The 23,795-nt window shown below is 45.3% G+C and overlaps 1 protein-coding gene and 1 pseudogene across 1 annotated transcript in view; one reads left to right on the top strand and one right to left on the bottom strand.

The window, feature by feature from the left end:
- The window catches only part of dcaf7 (ddb1 and cul4 associated factor 7), a 54,754-nt gene extending 33,308 nt beyond the window's left edge, over positions 1-21,446 (bottom strand). Inside the window, exons 1-2 of the mRNA XM_072561926.1 lie at positions 21,019-21,446; positions 16,493-16,604 (exon numbers count right to left, since the gene is read on the bottom strand). Coding sequence (XP_072418027.1) covers positions 16,493-16,604; positions 21,019-21,315 — 409 coding nt within the window. The 5' untranslated portion in view covers positions 21,316-21,446. The remainder of the gene's footprint in view (positions 1-16,492; positions 16,605-21,018) is intronic.
- LOC140465960 (5S ribosomal RNA) lies at positions 9,459-9,577 on the top strand (annotated as a pseudogene).
- Positions 21,447-23,795: the final 2,349 nt, after the last annotated feature.

Below are 23,795 nucleotides of genomic sequence, written 5' to 3' on the forward strand. Positions count from 1 at the left end.
ATGAGGTGGTGCCGATACAGTCGCCGATGTAGTGAAGGAAGGGGGGGGGGGGGGGGGGGTGGGGGGGTGGGGGTAGTATAACTGGGTCCCACACGGGTGCCCATTGCTACCCCTTTGGTTTGGAGGATGTGGGATGATTGGACAAAAGTTGTTGAGGGTGAAGACCAGTTCAGCCAGGCAGATGAGGGTGTCGGTGAAAGGGGACTGTTTGGGACGGCGTGAGAGGAAATGAAGGGCGTGGAGACCTTTGTCGTGGTGGATTGCTGTGTACAGGGACTGGATATCCATGGTGAAGATGAGGCAGTGGGGGCCAGGGAAACAAAATCTTGGAGGTGGTGTCAGGAATGTAGGTGGGGAGTTCCTGGACTAAGGGGAACAGGACAGTGCCGAGGTAGGAAGAGAGGAGTTCAGTGGGACAGGTGCAGGCTGAGACAATGGGTTGACCAGGGTAGTCAGGTTTGTGAATCTTCGGTAGGAGGTAGAATCGGCAGTGCTGGATTCACGGACAGAGAGGTTGGAGGCTGTGGAGGGAGCTCACCAGAGGTGATGACATTATGGATGGTCTGGGAGATGATGGTTTGGCGATGGAGGGGAGGTAGTGATCAAGGGGGAAGTAGGAGGAGGTGCCTGCAAGTTGGTGCCAAACCGTTACCACCTGATGCCTGGAGGGAGAACGCCTCATATTCTGCTTTGAGACCCTGCAACCACACGGGGATTTCAGCAGCTTCCTCATTTCCATTCTCTCCACATTATCCCAGTTCCAAGCCTCCAACTCAGCACCATCCTCCTGACCTGTCCATCACCTTTCCCATCATCTGCTCCACTCTTTCCCCACCTCCCACCAACCTTCTCCCCTAGCTTCATCCACTTATCGCTTTCTCAGCTATCCCCACCCCCCCACCACCAACGCCACCTCTATCCTATCATCTCTCAGCCCCCAGCCTCATTCCTGAGAAAGGGCTTATGCCAAAAACGTTGATTCTCCTGCTCCTCGGATGCTGCCTGATCTGCTATGCATTTCCAGAAAAACACTCTTGACTCCAGATACAGTCGTCATCATTGTGTGGCCAAATTCTGTGCTAACCCTATTTACAAAAGTTTGCTGATGAGACCACCACAATGGGTCAGATCTTAAACAATGACAAGACAGTACTGGAAAGAGATACAGAACTTAGTGGCATTGTGTAAAGACAATAATCTCTCTCATAATGTCAGCAAAATGAAGGAGCTGGTCATCAACTTTGGGAAGGGGAATGGAGGACACACTGTCTGTATCAATGGTGCTAAAGTGGAGACAGTCAAAGCTTCAAGTCCCTCAGAGTAAACATCACCAATTGTCCCTGGTCTATCCACATCGATGCTACAATCAAGAAGGCACACCAATGACTATGTCCTCAGAATAAAGGAAATTCCACATGTCCACAATATCTCTTACCAAATGTTATAGATGCACATAGCATCCTATCCAGATACATCACAGCTAGGGGATATCTGCTCTGCCCAAGACCAAAAGAAACGACAGACATTTGTGAACCCAGACCAGTCCATGACGACAACCAGCTTTCCTTTCATCAACGCCATTTACACTTCCTCCTACCTTGGGAAAGCTACCAACATAATCAAAGACCTTCTCACCTCAGCTGTAATCTCTTCCATAAAGCAGAAAATACAAAAGTTTGAAAAAACATACCGACGGTGTCAAGACCAGCTTCTTCCCAATGTTATCAGGCTTTTGAATAGACCTCTTATTCTCTGTACCTTCTCAAAAGTTGTAACACCATACTCTGCATTCTGTTCTATTACCCAGATATACTGTATGTATGTATAATATGACTTACCTGAATAGCAAGCAAAACAATGCTCTTCACTGTTCCTCAATACAGTGAACCATAATAAATCATACCTAAAAGGAATATTTACCTTTATTAGCAGATTTACAGAATACAAGATCAAAGCAGTTTTGCTGGAATGGTATAAAAAGTTGATTAGACCAAAATTGGAGTATTGTGTGCAGTTCTGGTCACCACATTATAGGAAGGCTATGATTATACAGAAAAGGAGATTTACCAGAATACTGCCTGGGCTAGGGACTCTGAGCTATGAGGAAAGACTGGTTAAACTGGGATTATTTTTCCTCAGAGCAGCAATTATTGAAAGGGGATCTGATTGCAGTGCTTAAAATTCAGGGGCTTAGGTAGGAAAGCAATCAGAGAGGATTGTGGAAGTCTAGAACACTGTCCCTGAAAAGGCAGTTGAGTCAGAAACTCTCAATATTTAACCAGTAATTAGATGTTCTCTTGCATTGCTACACTCTCCAGGAATATGAGCCCAGAGCTGGAAAAAGGTATTTAGATTCTGGATGCAAGTTTGCTCCCTGAGCTAGAAGGCTCATTTTCAGACGTTTCATCACCATACTAGGTAACATCAGTGAGCCTCTGGCAAAGCACTGGTGTTAAGTCCCACTTTCCATTTAAGTGTTTAGGCTTCCTTGGATTGGTGATGTCATTTCCTGTGTTGGTGACACAATTTCCTGCATTGATATCAATTCAGAATCTTTTTCTTAGAGGATGGTAGATGGTGTCCAAATCGATGTGTTTGTTAAGAGCATTCCGGTTGGAATGCTGTGCTTCTAGGAATTCTCGTGTGTCTGTTTAGCTGGTCCTAGGATGGATGTGTTGTCCCAGTCGAAGTGATGTCCTTCCGTCATCTGTATGGAAGGATGCTAGTGAGAGGGGCTAATTTTTTTTTGTGGCGAGCTGACGTTCACATATCCTGGTGGCCAGTTTTCTGCCCGTTTGTCCAGTGTAGTTGTTACAGTTCTTGCAAGGTATTTTGTAAATTACATTAGTTTTGCTTGTTGTCCGTATCAGGTCTTTCAAGTTCTTTAGCTGCTGCTTTATTGCGTTGGTGGGTTTGTGGGCCACCATGATGCCAAGAGGGCTAAGTAGTCTGGCAGTCATGTCTGAGATGTCTTTGGTGAGGGGATTGTGGCTAAGGATTCTGGGCACATTTTGTCTGCTTATTTGGGTTTGTTGCTGAGAAATCACAGACTGTTCATTGGGTACCCGTTCTTTTTGAGTAGGTGATTTTCCTCTGATCTTCACAGTTACTTGGTGCTGCAGCATGTGGTAGCTCTTTGAAATAATGTTCTAATGCAGTTTCGTTTGTGGATGTTGGGATGATTGCTTGTGTTCAGTATTTGGTCTATATGTGCTATTTTCCTGTAGACGCTGGTTTAAGTTCCCCACTGACTGTTCACTACTGTGACATCTAGGAATGGCAGTTTGTCGTTTTCCTCCTCTTTAGTGAATTTTGCTAGTTTTCATATTATTGATGGCCTTGAAGGTTTCCTCCAACGTGTTTTGTTTAGTCATGACAAAGGTGTCATCCACGTGGTGGACCCAAAGTTTGGGTTGGAGGGTTGGCAGGGCTGTTTGAGTCTCTGTATTACTGGCTCTGCTAAGAACCCTGATATCAGAGATCTTGTGGGTGTTCCGTTTGTTTATCTGTCAGTTTTGTTATCTCAAAACTCATGAGAGTTTCAGCTTTTGGTTGACCAGTGCAGATATGATGGGCTGAATGGCAAGCAAGGTGGTGAAAGATTTGGGGTTTACAAGAACGTTGTATTAAAGATTACAAATCAGATCAGCTGTAAGTAGAAGTAGTAGTTAAAGTGTCTGATGAAGGAGCGTCACTCCGAAAATTAGTGCTTCCAATTAAACCTGTTGGACTATAACTTGGTGTTGTCTGATTTTTTAACTTTGTCCACCCCAGTCCAACACCGGCTCCTCCAAATTCAAGAAGGGGGTTGTGTTAGTTTGATTTAAACTTTTTATTAATAATCTTTGCTTCAGTCTGTTTTGTTTGCAGTAAACTGGTTCTTTGTTACTGAAGGAACCTGGCTGGTATGGGTGTATGTACTCTACAAATATTTTAACAGCTAATATCACTTCCCTTTTTAAAATTCAAACTTTATTGTGCCTTATGGGGGCATGGACAAGGATTCAGTTCACTCCTCCTGACTTGGTCATAACACTAGTCTACTTAAATATGTCAAAAACAATCAATCAATTTTCCAACTCTTAAATTGGAAGACCAACACAAGTACAGAACAAAAAAGGAGTTAGATCATGCAGCTAAATAGGCAAATGCACACGGATGTTAATACAAACAACAAATGGTAGGGCTGTGGGTAGTGTTTAGAACAGGGAGACGCAGGGTTCAGGTATACAATTCTTTAAAATGTGTCAGAGGTAGACAGGGTGGTTAAAGTTGTGCTCACTTGCTTTCATTGCTCAGACCTCTAATTATAGAGATGTACAGCATGGAAACAGACTCTTCGGTCCAACCCGTCCACGCCAACCAGATATCCCAACCCAATCTAGTCCCACCTGCCAGCACCCAGCTCATATCCCTCCAAACCCTTCCTATTCATATACCCATCCAAATGCCTCTTAAATGTTGCAATTGTACCAGCCTCCACCACATCCTCTGGCAGCTCATTCCATACACTCACCACCCTGTGTGAAAAAGTTGCCCCTTAGATCTCTTACATCTTTCCCCTCTTACCCTAAACCTATGCCCTCTAGTTCTGGACTCCCCGACCCCAGGGAAAAGACTTTGCCTATTTATCCCATCCATGCCCCTCAATTTTGTAAACCTCTATAAGGTCACCCCTCAGCCTCCGACACTCCAGGGAAAACAGCCCCAGCCTCTCCCTATAGCTCAAATCCTCCAACCCTGGCAACATTCTTGTAAATCTTTTCTGTACCCTTTCAAGTTTCAAAACATCTTTCCGATAGGAAGGAGACCAGAATTGCACACAATATACCAACAGTGACCTAATCAATGTCCTGTACAGCCGCAACATAACCTCCCAACCCCTGTACTCAATACTCTGACCAATAAAGGAAAGCATACCAAACACCTTCTTCACTATCCTATCTACCTGTGACTCCATTTTCAAGGTGCTGTGAACCTGCACTCCAAGGTCTCTTTGTTCAGTAACACTCCCTAGGACCTTACCATTAAGTGTATAAGTCCTGCTAGGACTTGCTTTCCCAAAATGCAGCACCTCGCATTTATCTGAATTAAACTCCATCTGCCACTTCTCAGCCCATTGGCCCATCTGGTCCAGATCCTGTTGTAATCGGAGGTAACCCTCTTCGCTGTCCATTACACCTCCAATTTTGATGTCATCTGCAAACTTTCTAACTGTCCCTCTTATGCTCACATCCAAATCATTTATGTAAATGACAATAAGTAAAAAAAAACAAGCACCAATCCTTGTGGCACTCCACTGGTCACAGGCCTCCAGTCTGAAACACAACCCTCCACCACCACCCTCTGTCTTCTACCTTTGAGCCAGTTCTGTATCCAAATGGCTAGTTCTCCCTGTATTCCATGAGATCTAACCTTGCTAATCAGTCTCCCATGGGGAACCTTACTGAAGTCCATATAAATCACGTCTACTGCTCTGCCCTCATCAATCCTCTTCGTTACTTCTTCAAAAAACTCAATCGAGTTTGAGAGACATGACTTCCCACACACAAAGCCATGCTGACTATCCCTAATCAGTCCTTGCCTTTCCAAATACATGTACAACATGTCCCTTAGGATTCCCTTCAACAACTTGCCCACCCCAGAGGTCAGGCTCACTGGTCTATAGTTCCCTGGCTTGTCTTTAGCACCCTTCTTAAACAGTGGCACCACATTTGCCAACCTCCAGTCTTCCGGCACCCCATCTGTGACTATCGACGATACAAAATCTCAGCAAAAGGCCCAGCAATCACTTTTCTAGCTTCCCAGAGTTCTTGGGTACACCTGATCAGGTCCTGGGGATTTATCCACCTTTACCCATTTCAAGACATCCAGCACTTCCTCCTCTGTAATCTGGACATTTTGCAAGATGTCACCATCTATTTCCCTACAGTCTATATGTTCCATATCCTTTTCCACAGTAAGTATGGATTCAAAATATTCTTTTAGTATCTCCCCCATTTTCTGCGGCTCCACACAAAGGCCGCCTTGCTGATCTTTGAACGGCCCTATTCTCTCCCTAGTTACCCTTTGGTCCTTAATGTATTTGTAAAAACCCTTTGGATTCTCCTTAATTCTATTTGCCAAAGCTATCTCATGTCCTCTTTTTGCCCCCCGATTTCCCTCTTAAGTATACTCCTTTATACTCTAAGGATTCATTGGGACATCATGCTGAGGTTGTACAGAACGTTGGTGATGCCTCTTTTGGAATACCGTTTGCAGTTCTGGTCACCTTGTTACAAGGAGGATATCATTAAATTGGAGAGGATTCAGAAAAGATTTACCGAGATGTTACCGGAGGATTAAATGGAGGGCTTGAGTTATAAAAATTGGCTGTGACCTTTTCAATGAGTGTAGGGGTTTGAGGGGCGACCTTATAGAGGTTTGTAAAATCATGAGAATAGATTTGGCGAATAGCAACGGTCTTTTCTCTAAGGTTTGGAGGGGTGGGGGGGGGGGGGGGTTTCAAAACACAAATGCGGGCAAAGGTGAGAGAAAAATTACTTACAAAGGATGATGGGGACTTTTTTTAAAAAAAAAGTTTGGTTGCTGTGTACAATGAACTGGTAAATGTAGTGGTGGATGCAAGTACAGCTACATTTAGTTAAGTACATGCATAGGAAAGGGCCAAACACAAGAACGTGGCACTAGTTTAGTTTGGGAACATGATCAGTGTAGACTAGTAGACCAAAAGGTCTTTTCCATGCTGCATGACTGATTGCGAAATATCATATGCCAAAGAATTAGAAAAAGACCCAAGTGTCATAGGAGACTCAACTTCCAATAACGAGATTGTCAGCCAGAATTCAGGAGCAGTCAAGTCACTAGAGTTCAAGACCAGACATTTCAATATGTTTACTAGACGGATTCTTGGGGTGGCAGAGCTGACATATGAAATGAGTGGATCAGTTAGGAGAATATTCACTGGTGCCTAGAAAGATTGTAAGTGAGATGACTGGGGAGTTCAGAACTAGTGGTCACAGTTTAGGATTGAGATAAGCAGAAATTTCTTCACTTAGTGTTGAGCCTATGGCACTCTGCCACAGAAAGTAGTTGAGGCCAAAACATTGCATTTTTAAAAAAAAAAGTCGCTATCGTTCTTACAAGTTAAAGGGTATGGGGGCACAGCAGGGACAATACTGAATGGCGTGATAATACTGACAGATTGATCTGGTTTGAACAGCTGAATGGACTACTCCTGCTCCCATTTTCTACATTACTCTGTTACCGCCCACACCAAGGCTTGACCCTCAAATGGGCAGGTGACAAAGTACTACCCTATCAGCAGTGTCATCTTTTGGATGAGATGTCAACACAGGGACTCAACATACTTTCCTATGTAGAAGTAAAACATGGCATGCCAAAACTGAAGAAACAGAAATTATCCATGGCATCCAGATCAATAATTATCCCTCAGCCAACATCATTAAAAAAAACTCAGTTATGAAAGTTTGTGTGCCAGCTGACTCTGGTACTTCCTACATTTCGAAAGGAACTATGCTTCAAAAAGTACTAATCAACTGTAAAACACTTCAAGACATCCAACTGTGAAAAGCTGCTGTGCAAAGTTTGCATATAAACGTAAGCCCTTATTTTATTCTACAGAAAGAAAATAATGCTTGGTAAAGCAATTAAAAACAAAAGCAAAGGCAGCCTATATAGCTGGATCAATCAACAACAGTTTGCACAGATCAGATTTCACCTGAAGTAATGAGTCAATATGAAAGCACTGCACAGACTACAGTGGAAAAAACTGGAATAAGAGAGAAAGACAAATAATCACAAAGTTCTAAAGTCTAGACACCGCTCGGGCGGCATGGTGGTTAGCACTGCTGCCTCACAGCGCCAGAGACCCGGGTTCAATTCCCACCTCAGGCAACTGTGTGTGGAGTTTGCACATTCTCCCCGTGTCAGCGTGGCTTTCCTCTCGCAGTCCAAAAATATGCAGGTTAGGTGAATTGGCCATGCTAAATTGCCTGTAGTGTTAGGTGAAGGGGTAAATGTGGAGGAATGGGTCTGGGTGGGTTGCTCTTCAGAGGATCGATGTGGAACTGTTGGGCCGAAGGGCCTGTTTCTACACTGTAAGCAATCTAATCTAATCAAACCAAAAAAGGTTTAACAAAACAGCTAAATTACTATTTTGGATATTATCAATACTAGATTCAAATTTCTTAGTCTAAAAATTGTACAATGATTAATCGATGTGTACATTTATGATTCAATTCTTTATTCTGAGAATATTGAAATTTGCTAATATCAATTACTAATGAGAAATTGGTTACAATTATGAAAAGGTTACACGATGATTGATTTGCTCTGCTCACCTAAATCTGTGTAGAAATATTGTTTGAAAGAAAAGGATGTATGAAAGATGCTATTTCAGTCAGACATTGCCTTAAAGTGTTATTGACTTTCATGAAATTCAATTCAAAATTATAGCATTTTACACATTTAAGCATTTTGAACATCAATTGCACTTTCTTCATAGTTAGGACTTTGTTAAACAGTCTAATTACATTTTGTGTAATTTCTTCAGATTCTACTTAAATGCAGTGGGGTTTTTGAACTTATCACTGACTGTAGCAGCAGATCAGCCCTGTTCTAGTTATTGTTAATCAACCTGTTCAGAGATGTAATGGCACGTTCTGGAGTAGGTGTGATTAGAACCCAGGCCGTCTGGCTGGAGGTGGGGACCTATTACTGCACCACAAGAGCTCTACAGCAGACCACTGATTTTAAACAGGTGATGCCAATACAAACAGTGATACCATAGCTGCTAGCAAATCTGAAATAAACAATCCTACAGATGTACAACAGGTTTGGCTGCAGCCAGTGATTGAAAAGGAATGGTAATGATTTGATTCAGCGATTCTGAAGGATCAACTCAGCAGTTAGCCGTTTCAAACCAAAAGAGAAAATGCTGGAAAATCTCAGGAGGTCTGGCAGCATCTGCAAGGAGATAAGAGCTGACATTTCGAGTTTAACTGACCCTTTGTCAAAGCTAGCTGTTTCCTTCGCCACAAGTTCTGCCAAACCCGCTGTGTATTTCCATTAAAGATTTTTAACATCTCATTAAATTATCTTACAAGTATAGTAAGCAAATCGTATTAGCATTAACTTGGCCAGTACATTTTTGCGTCGTAAACAGCATTACTTTAATTGAAAGACAGTGTGTCTTGCCTGCAATTACACACGCAGTATGGTAATACTGAAAGCACCACAGATGTTCCATAAACATCGAAAACTGAAGCTTCAAAACACCCCCCAGACCACACAAAACAGACTAGATAGTTCCCAGTGAAGAGGATACATGCTGACTTTAGGATATTAGTCAGTTGATTAGATGGTAAAAGTGAGAAATGGAATTTAACCCAATGAAATGTGTGGTATTTGGAGAACACAAACACACAAGGGAATACTCCAATTGGAGGACTGGTCTGGAAACACTTGATCTCACCTGATCTCGGTAGCTAGGCAGATTCAGGCCTAGTTAGTACTTAGATGGGAGACTGCCTGGGAATACTAGGTGCAATAGGCTTAGGGGGCCCTCTTGTGGTGCAGTGGTATCGTCCCTCCCGTTCCACAAGTGTGTAATAATATCACTGAATACGTCGATTAGAAAAATTGGTTATTTAAAACTGGAGAGGGGTAAAGGAAGTGACAGACTTTGGAATGCATGTCCACAGGTCCGTGAAGAAGTCAGGAAAGGCATATAAAGTGGTAAAGTTGTCTCATGAGATTTTTTTCATTGGGTGAGGTATTGAATACAATAGCAGGGTTGTGACACAAACTATATAAAACAGTGGTTAGGTCACAGCTGAAGTTACATGCACATTTCTGGTCACCATATTATAAGGAAGATGAAACTGTTCTTCACAGAGTATAAAGGAGATTGACAAAAATGTTCTGAGTTTGGTATGAGAAAGATTAGATAGGCTGAGGTGTATTTCATTCAGGTTATAAAATAATGAGGAGCTTGGATAGAGTGTAGGGAAGACTTGTTTCCCCTTGTGAAGAAGTTAATTACTGGGGGCACTGGAAGAAAGATTAAAGGGGGCATGAGGAAGATGTTTTCATGCGAAGGACATGGGTGCCTGGAATACACTGCCAGTTTTGGAGACAGAAACCTGAACTCATTTAAAAATCTACATCTGCAACCTACAAGGCTACAGACCAGAAGATGAAAAGTGGAATTGGAGTAGGCAACTCATTCTGTGAGCAAAGGTTGAACAGTCTTTCTGTAGTGTAACTTTTCTATGGTTCTTAAATGGAGGTTGACATACATACAGGGTAAAAACAAATTACAAGCATGGGTGATCACCATCTTTGCCACTAACCACACATGGTAGCAGGGTCCCTGCAACACAGCATGTACCCCTCATGCTCAGTTCACTGGCACCAGTAAGAATGATACCAACTGGAGTGGGGGAAGAGAGACCAAGAGATAGAGAGAGACAGAGAGAAGAGGAAGGGTTCTGGATAATTAAGGTGGATTTACATACGTGCCTGAAAAATGGATTGGGTGAGTACAATTAGCAAAAGTGTTTTAGCATGGAGAGGAGTGCCAGCTGTAACCCTCCTTACTTAAGATACTCAGGAAATTATTTCAAGTCAGGTTGAAAGTGAACAAATGACTGTTACAGAAATTAGGAAGATGCTCTTGGAGTAAAAGATGTTAATCTTATTAGTCAAGCACAGAAGATAAAAACATTAAATAAAGATGGTTCAAACGGAATTGGATGTTACGACAAAAAGTTCGAGCAATGGAGAAACGCACTTCTAAAAGCAAATGTTTTCTTCTCTTTGGCTGTCTTTTGAGATGAATCCGTACTTTTAGTGTATGGCACAACTCCTCTAGCACCTCCACACAAGGCATCATAACAATTCTGAATGACTACAGTCAGCAGTACCGGAACACAACATGCTAAACCACTTCATGCTCAAGAGGATCTACACTTAAGCACTGAGAAACTGGCTTTGTTTAGCAAGTCCAATTGCAGGAATAAGTCTCCCAAAGATCTTCCTTCTGAACAACCCTCGCCGAAAGAATTTTATTCACCAAAGCTGGGAAACACCAGCTCTTCAATTCTTCAGTTAAAACAATTCCCTTCAAGTACATACTCAAGTCACTTCAAAAGCTTTCATGAAAATGCTTCAAATTCTATTTAGAGTCATAGAGATATACAGCATGGAAACAGACCCTTCCGTCTAAGCCGACCAGATATCCCAATCCAATCTAGTCCCACCTGCCAGCACCCGGCCCATATCCCTCCAAACCCTTCCTATTCATATACCCATTCAAATGCCTCTTAAAATGTTGCAATTGTACCAGCCTCCACCACTTACTCTGGCAGCTCATTCCATACACTCACCACCCTCTGTGTGAAAAAGTTGCCCCTTAGGTCTCTTTTATATCTTTCCCCTCTCACCCTAAACCTATGCCCTTTACTTCTGGACTCCTGACCCCAGGGAAAAGACTGTCTATTTATCCTATCCATGCCCCTCAATTTTGTAAATCTCTATAAGGTCACTCCTCAGCCTCTGACACGCCAGGGAAAACAGCCACAGCCTGTTCAGCCTCTCCCTGTAGCTCAAATCCTCCAACCCTGGCAACATCCTTGTAAATCTTTTCTGAACCCTTTCAAGTTTCACAACATCTTTCCAATAGGAAGGAGACCAGAATTGCACACAATATCCCAACAGTGGCTTAACCAATGTCCTGAACAGCCACAATATGACCTCCCAACTCCTGTACTCAATACTCTGCCCAATAAAGGAAAGCATACCAAACACCTTCTTCACTATCCTATCTACCTGCGACTCCACTTTCAAGGAGCTATGAACCTGCACTCCAAGGTCTCTTTGTTCAGCAACACTCCCTAGGACCTTACCATTAAGTGTATAAGTCCTGCTAAGATTTGCTTTCCCAAAATGCAGCACCTCACATTTATCTGAATTAAACTCCATCTGCCACATTTCAGCCCATTGGCCCATCTGGTCCAGATCCTGTTGTAATTTGAGGTAACCTTCTTCGCTGTCCACTACACCTCCAATTTTGGTGTCATCTGCAAACTTACTAACTGTACCTGTTATGCTCGCATCCAAATCATTTATGTAAATGACAAAACGTAGAAGGCCCATCACAGATTCTTGTGGCACTCCACTGGTCACAGGCCTCCAGTCTGAAAAACAACCCTCCTCCACCACCACCCTCTGTCGTCTACCTTTGAGCCACTTCCGTATCCAAATAGCTAGTTCTCCCTGTATTCCATGAGATCTAACCTTGCTAATCAGTCTCCCATGGGGAACCTTGTCAAATGCCTTACTGAAGTCCATATAGATCACATCTACTGCTCTGCCATCAATCTTCTTTGTTACTTCATCAAAAAACTCAATCAAGTTTGTGAGGCATGATTTCCCATCGCATAAAGCCATGTTGACTATCCCAAATCAGTCCTTGCCTTTCCAAATACATGTACATCCTGTCCCTCAAGATTCCCTCCAACAACTTGCCCACCACTGACATCAGGCTCACTGGTCTATAGTTCCCTGGCTTGCACTTACTGCCCTTAACAGTGGCACCACGTTTGCCAACCTCCAGTATTCCAGCACTTCACCTGTGACTATCGATGATACAAATATCTCAGCAAGAGGCCCAGCAATCACTTCTCTAGCTTCCCACAGGGTTATTGGGTACACCTGATCAGGTCCTGGGGATTTATCCACTTTTACCCATTTCAAGACATCCAGCACTTCCTCCTCTGTGATCTGGACATTTTGCAAGATGTCACCATCTATTTCCCTACAGTCTATATGTTCCATAGCCTTTTCCACAGTAAATACTGACGCAAAATATTTCAGGTAATCCATTCAAGATCATGCATAAAAAAAAATTAAAAATCACAACATTAGATCATAGTCCAACAGGTTTACTTGGAAGCAGCAGCTTTCGGATCACTGCTCCTTCATCAGGTGATTGTGGAGAATAAGACAGAATTTATAACAAAAGATTAGTGTCATGCAACTGAAATACATTGAACAAACTAGTTTGCTGTTAAGTTTTTCATCTTTTAGAATGGGTTGCAGGTTTTGGTTCATTAATATGTAAACCCCAGAAGTACTTCGAAGTCACATTCGAGATAAATTAAGGTTTTATATATAAAAAAAAGAAGTTGACATCTGAGCACAGACAGTGCATTAAAAAGGTGTAAGGTTCGAGTCTGTTTGTATCCCAATCTTGAGTCAGACTGGTTCTATATCCAAAGTAGGAATGTAGAAAATATTACATGGATTGATTGCCTGCCGGCCGATTGTACATTTTATGAGCAAAGTAGAATACATCTGCAAATACAAATTCACCCCATAAATTTGACGGGGTGCATGCGAGAGGGAAGGGGGCATAAAGGAGATTGCAAGAGTGAGAGATTTGGGAGGTAGAAGAAAAGAGAGTCCTATGATCATTGTGGTTCCTGTCATCTGTATTTATGGCTACTAGGGACAGCTGGCTAGTAGGTGTTAGTGGATGTGGATTGCTAGTTGTCTGCCTGTTTGTCCTATACAGTGTTTCTTGCAGTCTTTGCATGGAAATTTGTAAATTACGTTAGCCTTTCATATGATGGGCATCGGGTCTTTTGTCCTGGTGTGTTGTTGTCTGAGTGTGGCTGTTGGCTTATGGGCTGTCATGAATCCCAGTGGTCAGAGTTCTGGCTGTCAATTAGGAGACTTTAATGTAAGGTGGTGTGGCTAATGAGTAAGGTCATGACCTGTCTGCATCACGTTGTCTGTCTCTTTGGCATCTGCAGATGAAGTTGCAGGGATATCTGCTCTTGGCAAATACTCTGTTGAGCTGTTGTTCTTCTTCCCTGTGTAGGTCGGGAGTTTGAACAGGGTCCTAATACAGCCACCCAAACACAAACAAGGGAAGCTGCATTAGGACGCTGTTCAAAAGGGCTACAACACACTGCAGCACTCCCGACCTACAAATGGAAGAACACCACCTCTACATAGTATTCGCAAAGAGCAGATATCCCTGCAATGTCATCTGCAGACGCAGACATGTCATGACCTTACTCACTAGCCACGCTACCTTCGATAAAAACCCCCAAAACTGACAGCCAGACTAGTTTGACCACTGGGATTCATGACAGCCCATAAACAAACAGTCACACCCAGACAACAACCCATCAGGACACAAAATCCGATACCCCTCATGTGCAAGACTAACATAATTTGCAAGATTCCATGCAAAGACTGTAAGAAACACTATATAGGGCAAACAGGCAGACAACTAACAATCCACATCCACAAACACCTACTAGCCACTCAATGCCACTACCACCTGTCCCTCATAGTCATACACACAGATGACAGGGACAACACAACAATCAGAGGACAAGCCAAACAGAACTAAAGAATTCCTAGAAGCTTGGCACTCATCCTCTGGCTCTATCAACAAACAGACCTGGACTCAATATACCAGCCACTACAACTAACAACTGGAACCGGCAACCGGAAGCAGCAGGAACGGAACCAAATAAATTCCAGAAGAGACAGTACAGCAGCGCTTCACAGGAGGCTGAAGATATCACCTAGATAGGGGATGAAACATCTGCAAAACAACTTCCCAGCTCGATGAACATAACCACGACAACCAGCACCCGAGCTACAAATCTTTACGCAAACCTTGATCAACCTGAAAGCTCTAATTAAGGCAAAAGTGCTACCATTCACCTATAGCTGACACTTCAAAGCAAAGTCTGCTACAGAATGTTAGTTAGACCAGAGTACTTAGTGTCCAGTTCTTCATATTAGAAAAGCAATGTGGAAGCAGACAAAGTGCAAAAAGTGTTGATCATTAATAGAACAAATAGAAGATTTTACAGGAGCTTGACTAGGAAGAAACAGAGATGCTTAAAATTATGTACGGCTTTTATATGGTGGATGCAGAGAACAGGATTCCACTTCTTGGGCTGAAGCAGGAGCAGAATCAACATTGATAGAGGATATAACTCAATCCAAATTTCTGACTCAATTTAACATTTTACTCAGTGGTGAGAGAAGTACCTTTAAAAGGGACAACCAAAAGTGCATAGTCTCTTGCTGTGCCGGAACATCAGAGATCTACAGTACAGAAAAAGGCCCTTCTACGCATTAGAGTCAAACAACCACACAAGTACTCTAGTCCCATTTTCTGGCATCACAAGTGCACATCTAAATACTACTAAATGTTAAAAGGGTTTCTGCTACCACCAAGCTGATAGATAGAGTTCCAGATTGCCACCATCCTCTCAGGGATAAAGGTTTTCGTCACATCTGTTCTAATCCTTCTGCCCGTCTTACCTTAATTCTGTGCCATTCTATATTAAAATCATTATATTTGCTTGCTCCCCCATCTCAACTGGCTAACTGCCTGAAGTTCACCAGCCTATGGCAAGCCAAAATGTCATTGTAACTGCCTGGGGATAAATTTCCTTCTTTTATTTTGGAGGTGGACAGCAATTTATCGGTTTCCCCATAGTTAAGTAATGAACAGCATTAAGGAAATTGTCCTATTATATGAATTCATACTTCAACCAAAATGTTCTAGTTTCTTTTGTTGGCTTGGGTAGACACTATTACAGTAGATACAAGTTCATATACAACTCAAAGTGGAGGAGTTCAGGTTTCCTCCGATTACAGGTTCCACTGAACCTGACAAAGCCAATGTGGAATAAGGTGTCACAATTTAAAACTGAACTGTCACCCACTTCAGACTGATGGAAAAACAACTTTGAAATTTCCCCAGAAGGCAATGGATGCAGAATCTTTAAATATTAAGGCAGGGTAAACTGGGAATGAAAAATTATCTGTGGCTGGGGGAGGAGAGAAGGAAGATAGAGTAGTGGTTAAAATCAGATCAGCCACGATCTCTTTGAATGTGGAGTAGGTTCTTCAATGGGTTGAGTGGCCTACTCTACTCCTTTGATAGAGGAACAATATATAAAACCGCCCCTAATAATTTGGTGATCACTGAGAAATGCATGGAACAAAAGTTTAAAAACAGTGTAACAAACTGGACAGTAAGAAACAGTCCCTTATGGTTCACATTTTAAAAAAAATCACAAAATGTAAAACAAATCCACTTTTAATGCATCCCTTTCAATCTTTAAAGTTCACAAATTTAGTTTCTTTTGCAGTGCAAAGAATTTTAAAAAGCTAGAAAATGTTGAATTGAATTGAATTGTCACGCGTACACAGGCACAGTGAAAAGCTTTGTAAGGGGTTCTACACCCTCAAAACCACAGAACTCCCACGGGCAATTCACCCCTCTTCTAATAGTACTTGGCATCATTACAAATAAATAATGCTTGGGTCTGGGATTTCACAGGAGGGGGCTAAAGTTCACGAAGTTAATTACACAGCACGAATGTTCAGAAACACAGGTGGCGGTGCAGAGTCTGCAGCTCTTCCTTACCCAAGAGATTTGGGTCCACTTCATTCCAGTCAAATGAGGTCAGAGGTGCACAGAAGTCAGAGTTCTTGTTGTTATTTAGTAAGCATTCTAGCCTGGTTTCTGTATCGCTCACCTGGAACATATAGAAAATGAGAAAAGCATTGAGTAAATTTCCCTGCCTTGAGTCTACCCATTATTTTGATGGCCACAGTTCATGTTAATCCTCCTTCCCCCAGGGGCCCCACTGAGACATCATCTAAATTTGAATCCCTCAAACAAACCTGGCCTGGGAAAAGCTATTCAATAAGAGGCAATCCCGATGTAAGAACTCCAAGTACTTCATCACAAATAAAATGGATGATTTCAAAAATCAAGTGCACTGAAGCCATTTAATGCACTCCATACACTGCCCAGACATTAATTTCAGCCACTTAATCTTTTAAATCTTGTTACCATACTTCACTATCATTACCTAAAAACGCAATTCCCAACAGACTACAATTTACAACTCCCAGTATTTCGAGAGAGTGAGGCACAGTTAGAGACATATCAACAACACACCTGCAATCACATTTGAGAAACAGAAGTTATTTACTCCCCAATGGTTAGTCAGTAAATACAAAGCAAGGTACACTTAAACTAAACGAAATGGTTCCTAGTGTAAGGATGCATCAATGTTGAGAGGGCCTCAAAGATTTAGGGCATAAAGGAGGAAAGAAAGATCATTCAGCAAGGGATGCTGCTCTCAATCACTACTCAGTAATTCTTGTCAGAAAAAAAATGAGAGATTGCACTTTAGGAGAAACTTTAGCTGGACTGAAAGGTTGCTGTGATTGACCAATATAGAGCTGACATGTTTCAATGAGAAGTGCACGCTGATGCACAAGCCCCACCTTCCAAAAGCTATCACAAACATGTAAATATCCAACTAAACCACAAAGATAATTTATCTGACAGTTACTTAAGACAAAAGTAATTTACATGAGGTTTCATCGTTACATTAGTTATTCAAGATTAGACAACAACAGCTCCTCCACCACAATCCTCAACATCAGTGCTCATGTACTCAACACCCTACCCATATGCCGTTTACACTCAACTGCGTGGCCAAATTCCATCCCAACTCAATTTCTAAGTTTGCCAACGACATCACTGTTGTAGGTCAAATCTCAAACATCGACAAGATAGAATACAGGAAAGACATTGCATGCTTAGCGGCATGATGGAAAGACAATAATCTCTCCACTAACGTCAACAAAAGCAGCAGCTGGTCATTGACTTCAGGCAATGGAGTACAGTGTATGCTTCCATCTGCATCATTAGTGCTGAGGTGGAGATTATGAACAGCGTTAGGTTTTTGGGAGTGACGATAACCAACAATCTGCCTTGGATCACCCATGTCGACTCAATAATCAAGAAAGCACAACAATGTTTCTGCTTCCTCAGTAGACTATGGGAATTCAACATCTCCAAGAGGACTCTTACAAATTTTTAGAGATGCACCAGATAAAGCATCCTGCCTGGATGCACCACAGCGTACTATGGCAACTGCTCTCCACCCACCACCCCCCGCCAAGACCATGTGAAACTATGTGGAGTCTTGAACACAGTCCAATCCATCACACAACCCAGCCTTCCATCTTCTGACTCCGTCTAGACCTTCCGCTGTCTTGGGAAAGCAGCCAACATCAAAGACCCCTCCCAGCCCAGTTATACTGTCTTCCATCAGACAGAAGATATCTAAGTATTAATACTGATATGAATAGATTCAAGAACAGCTTCTTCCCTACTGTTATCAGATTTTTGAACAGACCGCTCAATTTTCATTCCGATCATACTCTCTGAACCTCTGCCATGGCTGTAACACTATTCTTTACTGCATTCCGCTACCCTGATGCACTTTATATGGTATGATCTGTCTGTATAGCACGCAAAACAACAATTTTCACTGTATCTCTGCGCATGTCAGAGATAATCAGTACCTGTTTAAACTTTCGCACATTCATTCACATGCAAGACAGACAAAACAGATAGTTCGACATTAATATTAGAGGTGGAAAAATATAGACATGGAAAGCAATTTCTGTCAAAATTCAGACCACAAGGATGGACGTATTTCTTTTAGCTCTTTGGTCATTGCAATGATCAGCTAAATTTCTTCCAAACAGTGGCAGAGGGGAATTCCTCTCAAGCCATATCTCAAGTCTCCTCATCTGACATTGTTCATTCTAAGCTGGGATGTGATTCTACAGAAAATGGCCAACTTTTATGCATAAACCCAGATCAAGAAGATTGTTTTCCTATCTGGACATCATAACCTTAGCTGATTTCCAAACACAAGCAATTTACAGTATATGATACGAAGAGCAGTCTGGAACAGCTGATGGGGAACCCTGACCGCTGTCTCTTCCTTAGTTGAAGAAGATTGAGGCTACAAGAATACCAAGGACTGACTGGATGAGCACAGGTAATGTTTCTCAGTATCAGTCAAACTTTGCTACTTTAGTTTTAGGAAACTGGCACATGTGATTACACTCTTATAAAACAATCCTTTAAAAATCCACAAACATAATTGTCCAGAACACACATTAATGTTCTCCACACTAACAGCAAGTTGTCATGACCTGAAAGCCCCTTGTGCCTTTACTCCCTCTACTGGTTTCACTTTCGGATAAATCAATGCATAATACTCTCCCCCCCTACATTCCCTCCTACCCCCCCCCCCCCCCCCTCACCCCCGTTCCCTCCCCACACCCCCACGATCCCTCCCCCCCCCCCACTCTCCCGCTCACCCCCCCTCCGCTCTCCCCCTCCCCCTTGCTCCCCCTCCTCCCGCTCACTCCCCTCATTCCCTCCCCCGCGCTCCCCCCTCCCGCCCACCCCCCTCGCTCCCTCCTCCTTTACTCCCTCGACTGGTTTCACTTTCGGATAAATCAATGCATAATACTCTCCCCCCTACATTCCCTCCTGCCCCCCCCACCCCCGTTCCCTCCCCACACCCCCACGCTCCCTCCCCCTACCCCCCGCTCTCCCTCCTCGTTCCCCCCCCATTCTCCCGCTCACCCCCCCTCCGCTCTCCCCCTCGTCCCCTCCTCCCGCTCACCCCCCCTCCGCTCTCCCCCTCGTCCCCTCCTCCCGCTCACTCCCCTCATTCCCTCCCCCGCGCTCCCTCCTCCCGCTCACTCCCCTCATTCCCTCCCCCGCGCTCCCCCCTCCCGCTCACTCCCCTCATTCCCTCCCCCGCGCTCCCCCCTCCCGCTCACTCCCCTCATTCCCTCCCCCGCGCTCCCCCCTCCCGCTCACTCCCCTCCCCCCTCCTCGGTCCCTCCTCCCACCCACCCCCCTCCGCTCTCCCCCACCGCGCTCCCCCCCACCTCGTTCCCTCCCCTGCGCTCCCCCCCCACCTCGTACCCTCCCCCCCGGTCTCCCCTCCTCATACCCCCCCCCTCCTCATTCCCTCCCCCCTCGTCCCCTCTCTCTTTCCCTCCTCATTCCCTCTCCCCCACCCCCCCCCCCCCCCCCCCCCCCCGCTCGCTCCTCCTTTCGGATAAATCAATGCATAATACTCTCCCCCCCCTACATTCCCTCCTAACCCCCCCACCCCCGTTCCCTCCCCCCATCCCCACGCTCCCTCCCACCTCATTCCCTCCCCCCCTCCCCCGCAATCACCCCCCCTTGCTCTCCCCCTTTGTTCCCGCCCCCTTCATTCCTGCTCCCCCCTTCGTTCCCTCTTCCCCCCTCATACCCTCCCGCACGCTCCCTCCCCCCCCCACTCTCCCCCCATTCCCTTCACCCCCTCATTCCCCCCCCACTCTCCCCCCATTCCCTTCACCCCCTCATTCCCCCCCCACTCTCCCCCCATTCCCTTCCCCCCCTCATTCCCCCCCATTCCCTCCCCCCTCATTCCCCCCGTTCCCTTCCCCCCCTCATTCCCCCCGTTCCCTCCCCCCTCATTCCCCCCCGTTCCCTCCCCCCTCATCCCCCCCCGTTCCCTCCCCCCTCATTCCCCCCCGTTCCCTCCCCCCCTCATTCCCCCCCGTTCCCTCCCCCCTCATTCCCCCCCGTTCCCTCCCCCCCTCATTCCCCCCCGTTCCCTCCCCCCCTCACTCTCCCCCCATTCCCTTCCCCCCCTCATTCCCCCCCCACTCCCTTCCCCCCCTCATTCCCCCCCGTTCCCTCCCCCCCTCACTCTCCCCCCATTCCCTTCCCCCCCTCATTCCCCCCCCACTCCCTTCCCCCCCTCATTCCCCCCCGTTCCCTCCCCCCCTCACTCTCCCCCCATTCCCTTCCCCCCCTCATTCCCCCCCGTTCCCTCCCCCCCTCACTCTCCCCCCATTCCCTCCCCCCCTCACTCTCCCCCCATTCCCTTCCCCCCCTCATTCCCCCCCCACTCTCTTCCCCCCCCCCACTGCTCTCCCCCCCCCGTTCCCCACCTCCCTCACTCCAACTGCCCCCTCTGATCCCCTCTTCTCCCGAAACCCATGCACTTCCCTGACCCCCCCCCCCCCCCCCCCCAGAGGCAGGCCTCATCCGCGGCCTCTCCTCACCCTCCAGACCCGTAGATAGTCCCCGGAGGTGGCGAGCAGGTCGGGGTAGACGCCCTTGGTGTCGGGGATCCACATGATCTTGGTGGTGGGGTACGGGTGGTCGAATGTGTTGCGGGCGATGAACTCGGAGCTCTCCTCGTCCAGGCCCACGATCTGCACCTTGTTGTTGTACTCCTCGACGAAGGAGCCGAGCGCCAGGCGGAACCGCTTGTCGGGCCGCACGCTCCAGTTCATGGCGTACACGGTCCATGGCGCCTCGTACTTATAAATCTCCTTCCTCTTGCCGTGCATGCTCATCTTGGGATGGCGATGTCAGGCCGTGCCCTCGGAGCCCAGCCCAGCGCGGCCCGGCCTCGCTTGCTCAGAGACTCAGTCCCCGCCGCCAACGCGCTGCGCCGGGCCCTGATCCCCCAACAACAATAAACCGCTCAAAGTCACAACGGAAACCGGCCGATAACTGACAGCCACCTTCACCAATCACAGCCCGGGATCGCCCGATTGACAGCTCGAAGGACCGTTCCTATGCGGGGGCGGGCCTACCTGTCGATCTTTGGTCTTTATTGGTTAGAATGATTAAATGCAGGGTGACAAATGTGAAAGATGCCCAATCAAATCTAGGTTGAGAGGCGGGAGCTGACCCCCCGTCCTTGATTGACGGTGGTGCTGAATGAAGGATTCTGGGAATCTGAAAGGCGGTTTTTTTTGTCCGTTGCTGTGTTAGTTTTGAACCAGCGAGCGCGGGCTGCAACTTGATTGACAGAGAGCTCACCAGTCAGAATGAACACAAGAGGCGCAGGCGCAGTTGCTGTACTGGTAATTAACGGACGGTTATTCATTGGGACGTTGGATTCGAGTGGCCAACACCGCTTGATTGACAAAAGAAAATATCCAGTCAGACGGGAGCTTTGGGGAGGCGGGCACAACGGTGACCGGGCCGTATTGAATGACAGGCGTATTGACCAATCGAAAGACAGAACTCCCTTGGACCCCACTGTCATTAACCCTCAGACCCACAATGGGCGAGTGATCATGTTCCCGCCTAAAGAGCTCATGAAGTTTGTGTAGAGCCCAAACTGTGACTGGGATCTTCTGGGTCAGATGGTCCTCATTGCACCCAAACTGTATATGGGGACTCAAATCATGACACCCTCCACTCCACCCAGGCCTTGCCCTTCTCAATCCATTGGGTTGGTCATCAGCTGAAGCACTCTCTCCCAACCATTCTCCGTTGGAAAGTATTCCATCATATTCCTGACCGTAGATGGTGGACTGGCTTTGGGAACTAGAGAAGAATTGACAGCACAATTCCCTGCACTTGTGCCCGTTGCCTCTATATGGCCAGTCTGGTTAGGTTTCTGGACAAAATGGAAATGGGTCATTGCCAATCATACAAGTGACACAAACGTTAGCTGCCACCTATCACCCAAACCTGAATATAAACCGACGCAGAATGCTTCAGCGTCTGAGGTGAATGGTTTTGAACAGTGCAAAATGGGCAGCTTGGTGGGTCAGTGGTGAGCAGTACTGCCACGCAGCACCACGGGACCCGGGTTCAATTCCAGCCTTGGGTGACTGTCTGTGGAGTTTGCACATTCTCCCCGTATCTGCGTGGGTTTCCTCCAGGCGCACAAGTTTCATCCCGCAACCCAAAGATGTGCAGATTAGGTGAATTGACCATGCTATAGTGTTCATGGATGTGTAGGATAAGTGCATTACTCAGGGGTAAATTTTGAGGAATGGGTTTGGGTGGGATACTCTTCCGAGGGTTGGTGTGGACTTGTTGGGGCAAAGGGTCTGTTTACACACTGTAGGAATTCTAATTCTAAAACAGCCAATTTCTGGCTTTTGAGGAGAGATGACAGTGACTGAAGAGGCTAGAACACTACTCCGGAGAAACCCTACAGCACTTTCACCGGGCTGAACTCTAATGGCCAAGAAGCATAATCACCCTCCTTTGTGCCAGCTATGACTCCAACCAGCAGAGAGATTTTTCTAGTTCCAAATGACTTCAATTTTACTGGATATTCCACTCACCACTTATTTCTGGAATTCAATTTGTTTTTCGGTGTTTTTGTGCAAATCTGTAATGAGGTGGCCCAAGCAACCAAACTCAACATTGATGAACAGGTTAGTGTTGGGTAAGTACAGAAAAACCATCAATTTCAATCACTTTGTTGAAGACAAGCAAGAAAATTGCTGGGATGACAATTGCAAGATTCAATTAATGCTTTTTTTTTGTGTGGTTAGAAAATACTGGGCAATTTTTCTCCTTGTCAGATAGTATTGTAGCTGTTTTGGCACAGCTTGACCAGTCTTCACAAGTCTGGAGCAGTCCCACCTTCCTCTCCTATTTATCACAACCTCCTTTCTCTCTTCTACCAAAAAAAATCTTAATGATGGGCTTACGCCGATTCGCCCACTGCTCGGATGCTGTCCAACCTGCTGTGCAATTCCAGCACCACATGTATCAATTCTGATCTCCAGTATCTGCAATCCTCACGTTCTCTTTAGTAATATAATCAGGTTGTTGTAAGATCCATAACCTTTGCAGCATCCAGTCAATTACAATGTTTCTTCACTTCACATGGAGTAACTTAAAATGACTGACAAATGACATTTGTAATATTGGGGATCTCAGAGGACGCTAAGATGAATTGTCCACTCAGCACTTCTGGCTGACGACGACGACAGCACATTCTTCAGCCTATCTTTTGCTCTCATCTGCTGGGCTTGACCACCATTCTAAATGGGAAGGTTTTTGGAACATTGTCTTGAAA

The sequence above is a fragment of the Chiloscyllium punctatum genome, chromosome 42 (assembly GCF_047496795.1).
Source record: "Chiloscyllium punctatum isolate Juve2018m chromosome 42, sChiPun1.3, whole genome shotgun sequence".
In the NCBI taxonomy this organism is placed as follows: domain Eukaryota; kingdom Metazoa; phylum Chordata; class Chondrichthyes; order Orectolobiformes; family Hemiscylliidae; genus Chiloscyllium; species Chiloscyllium punctatum.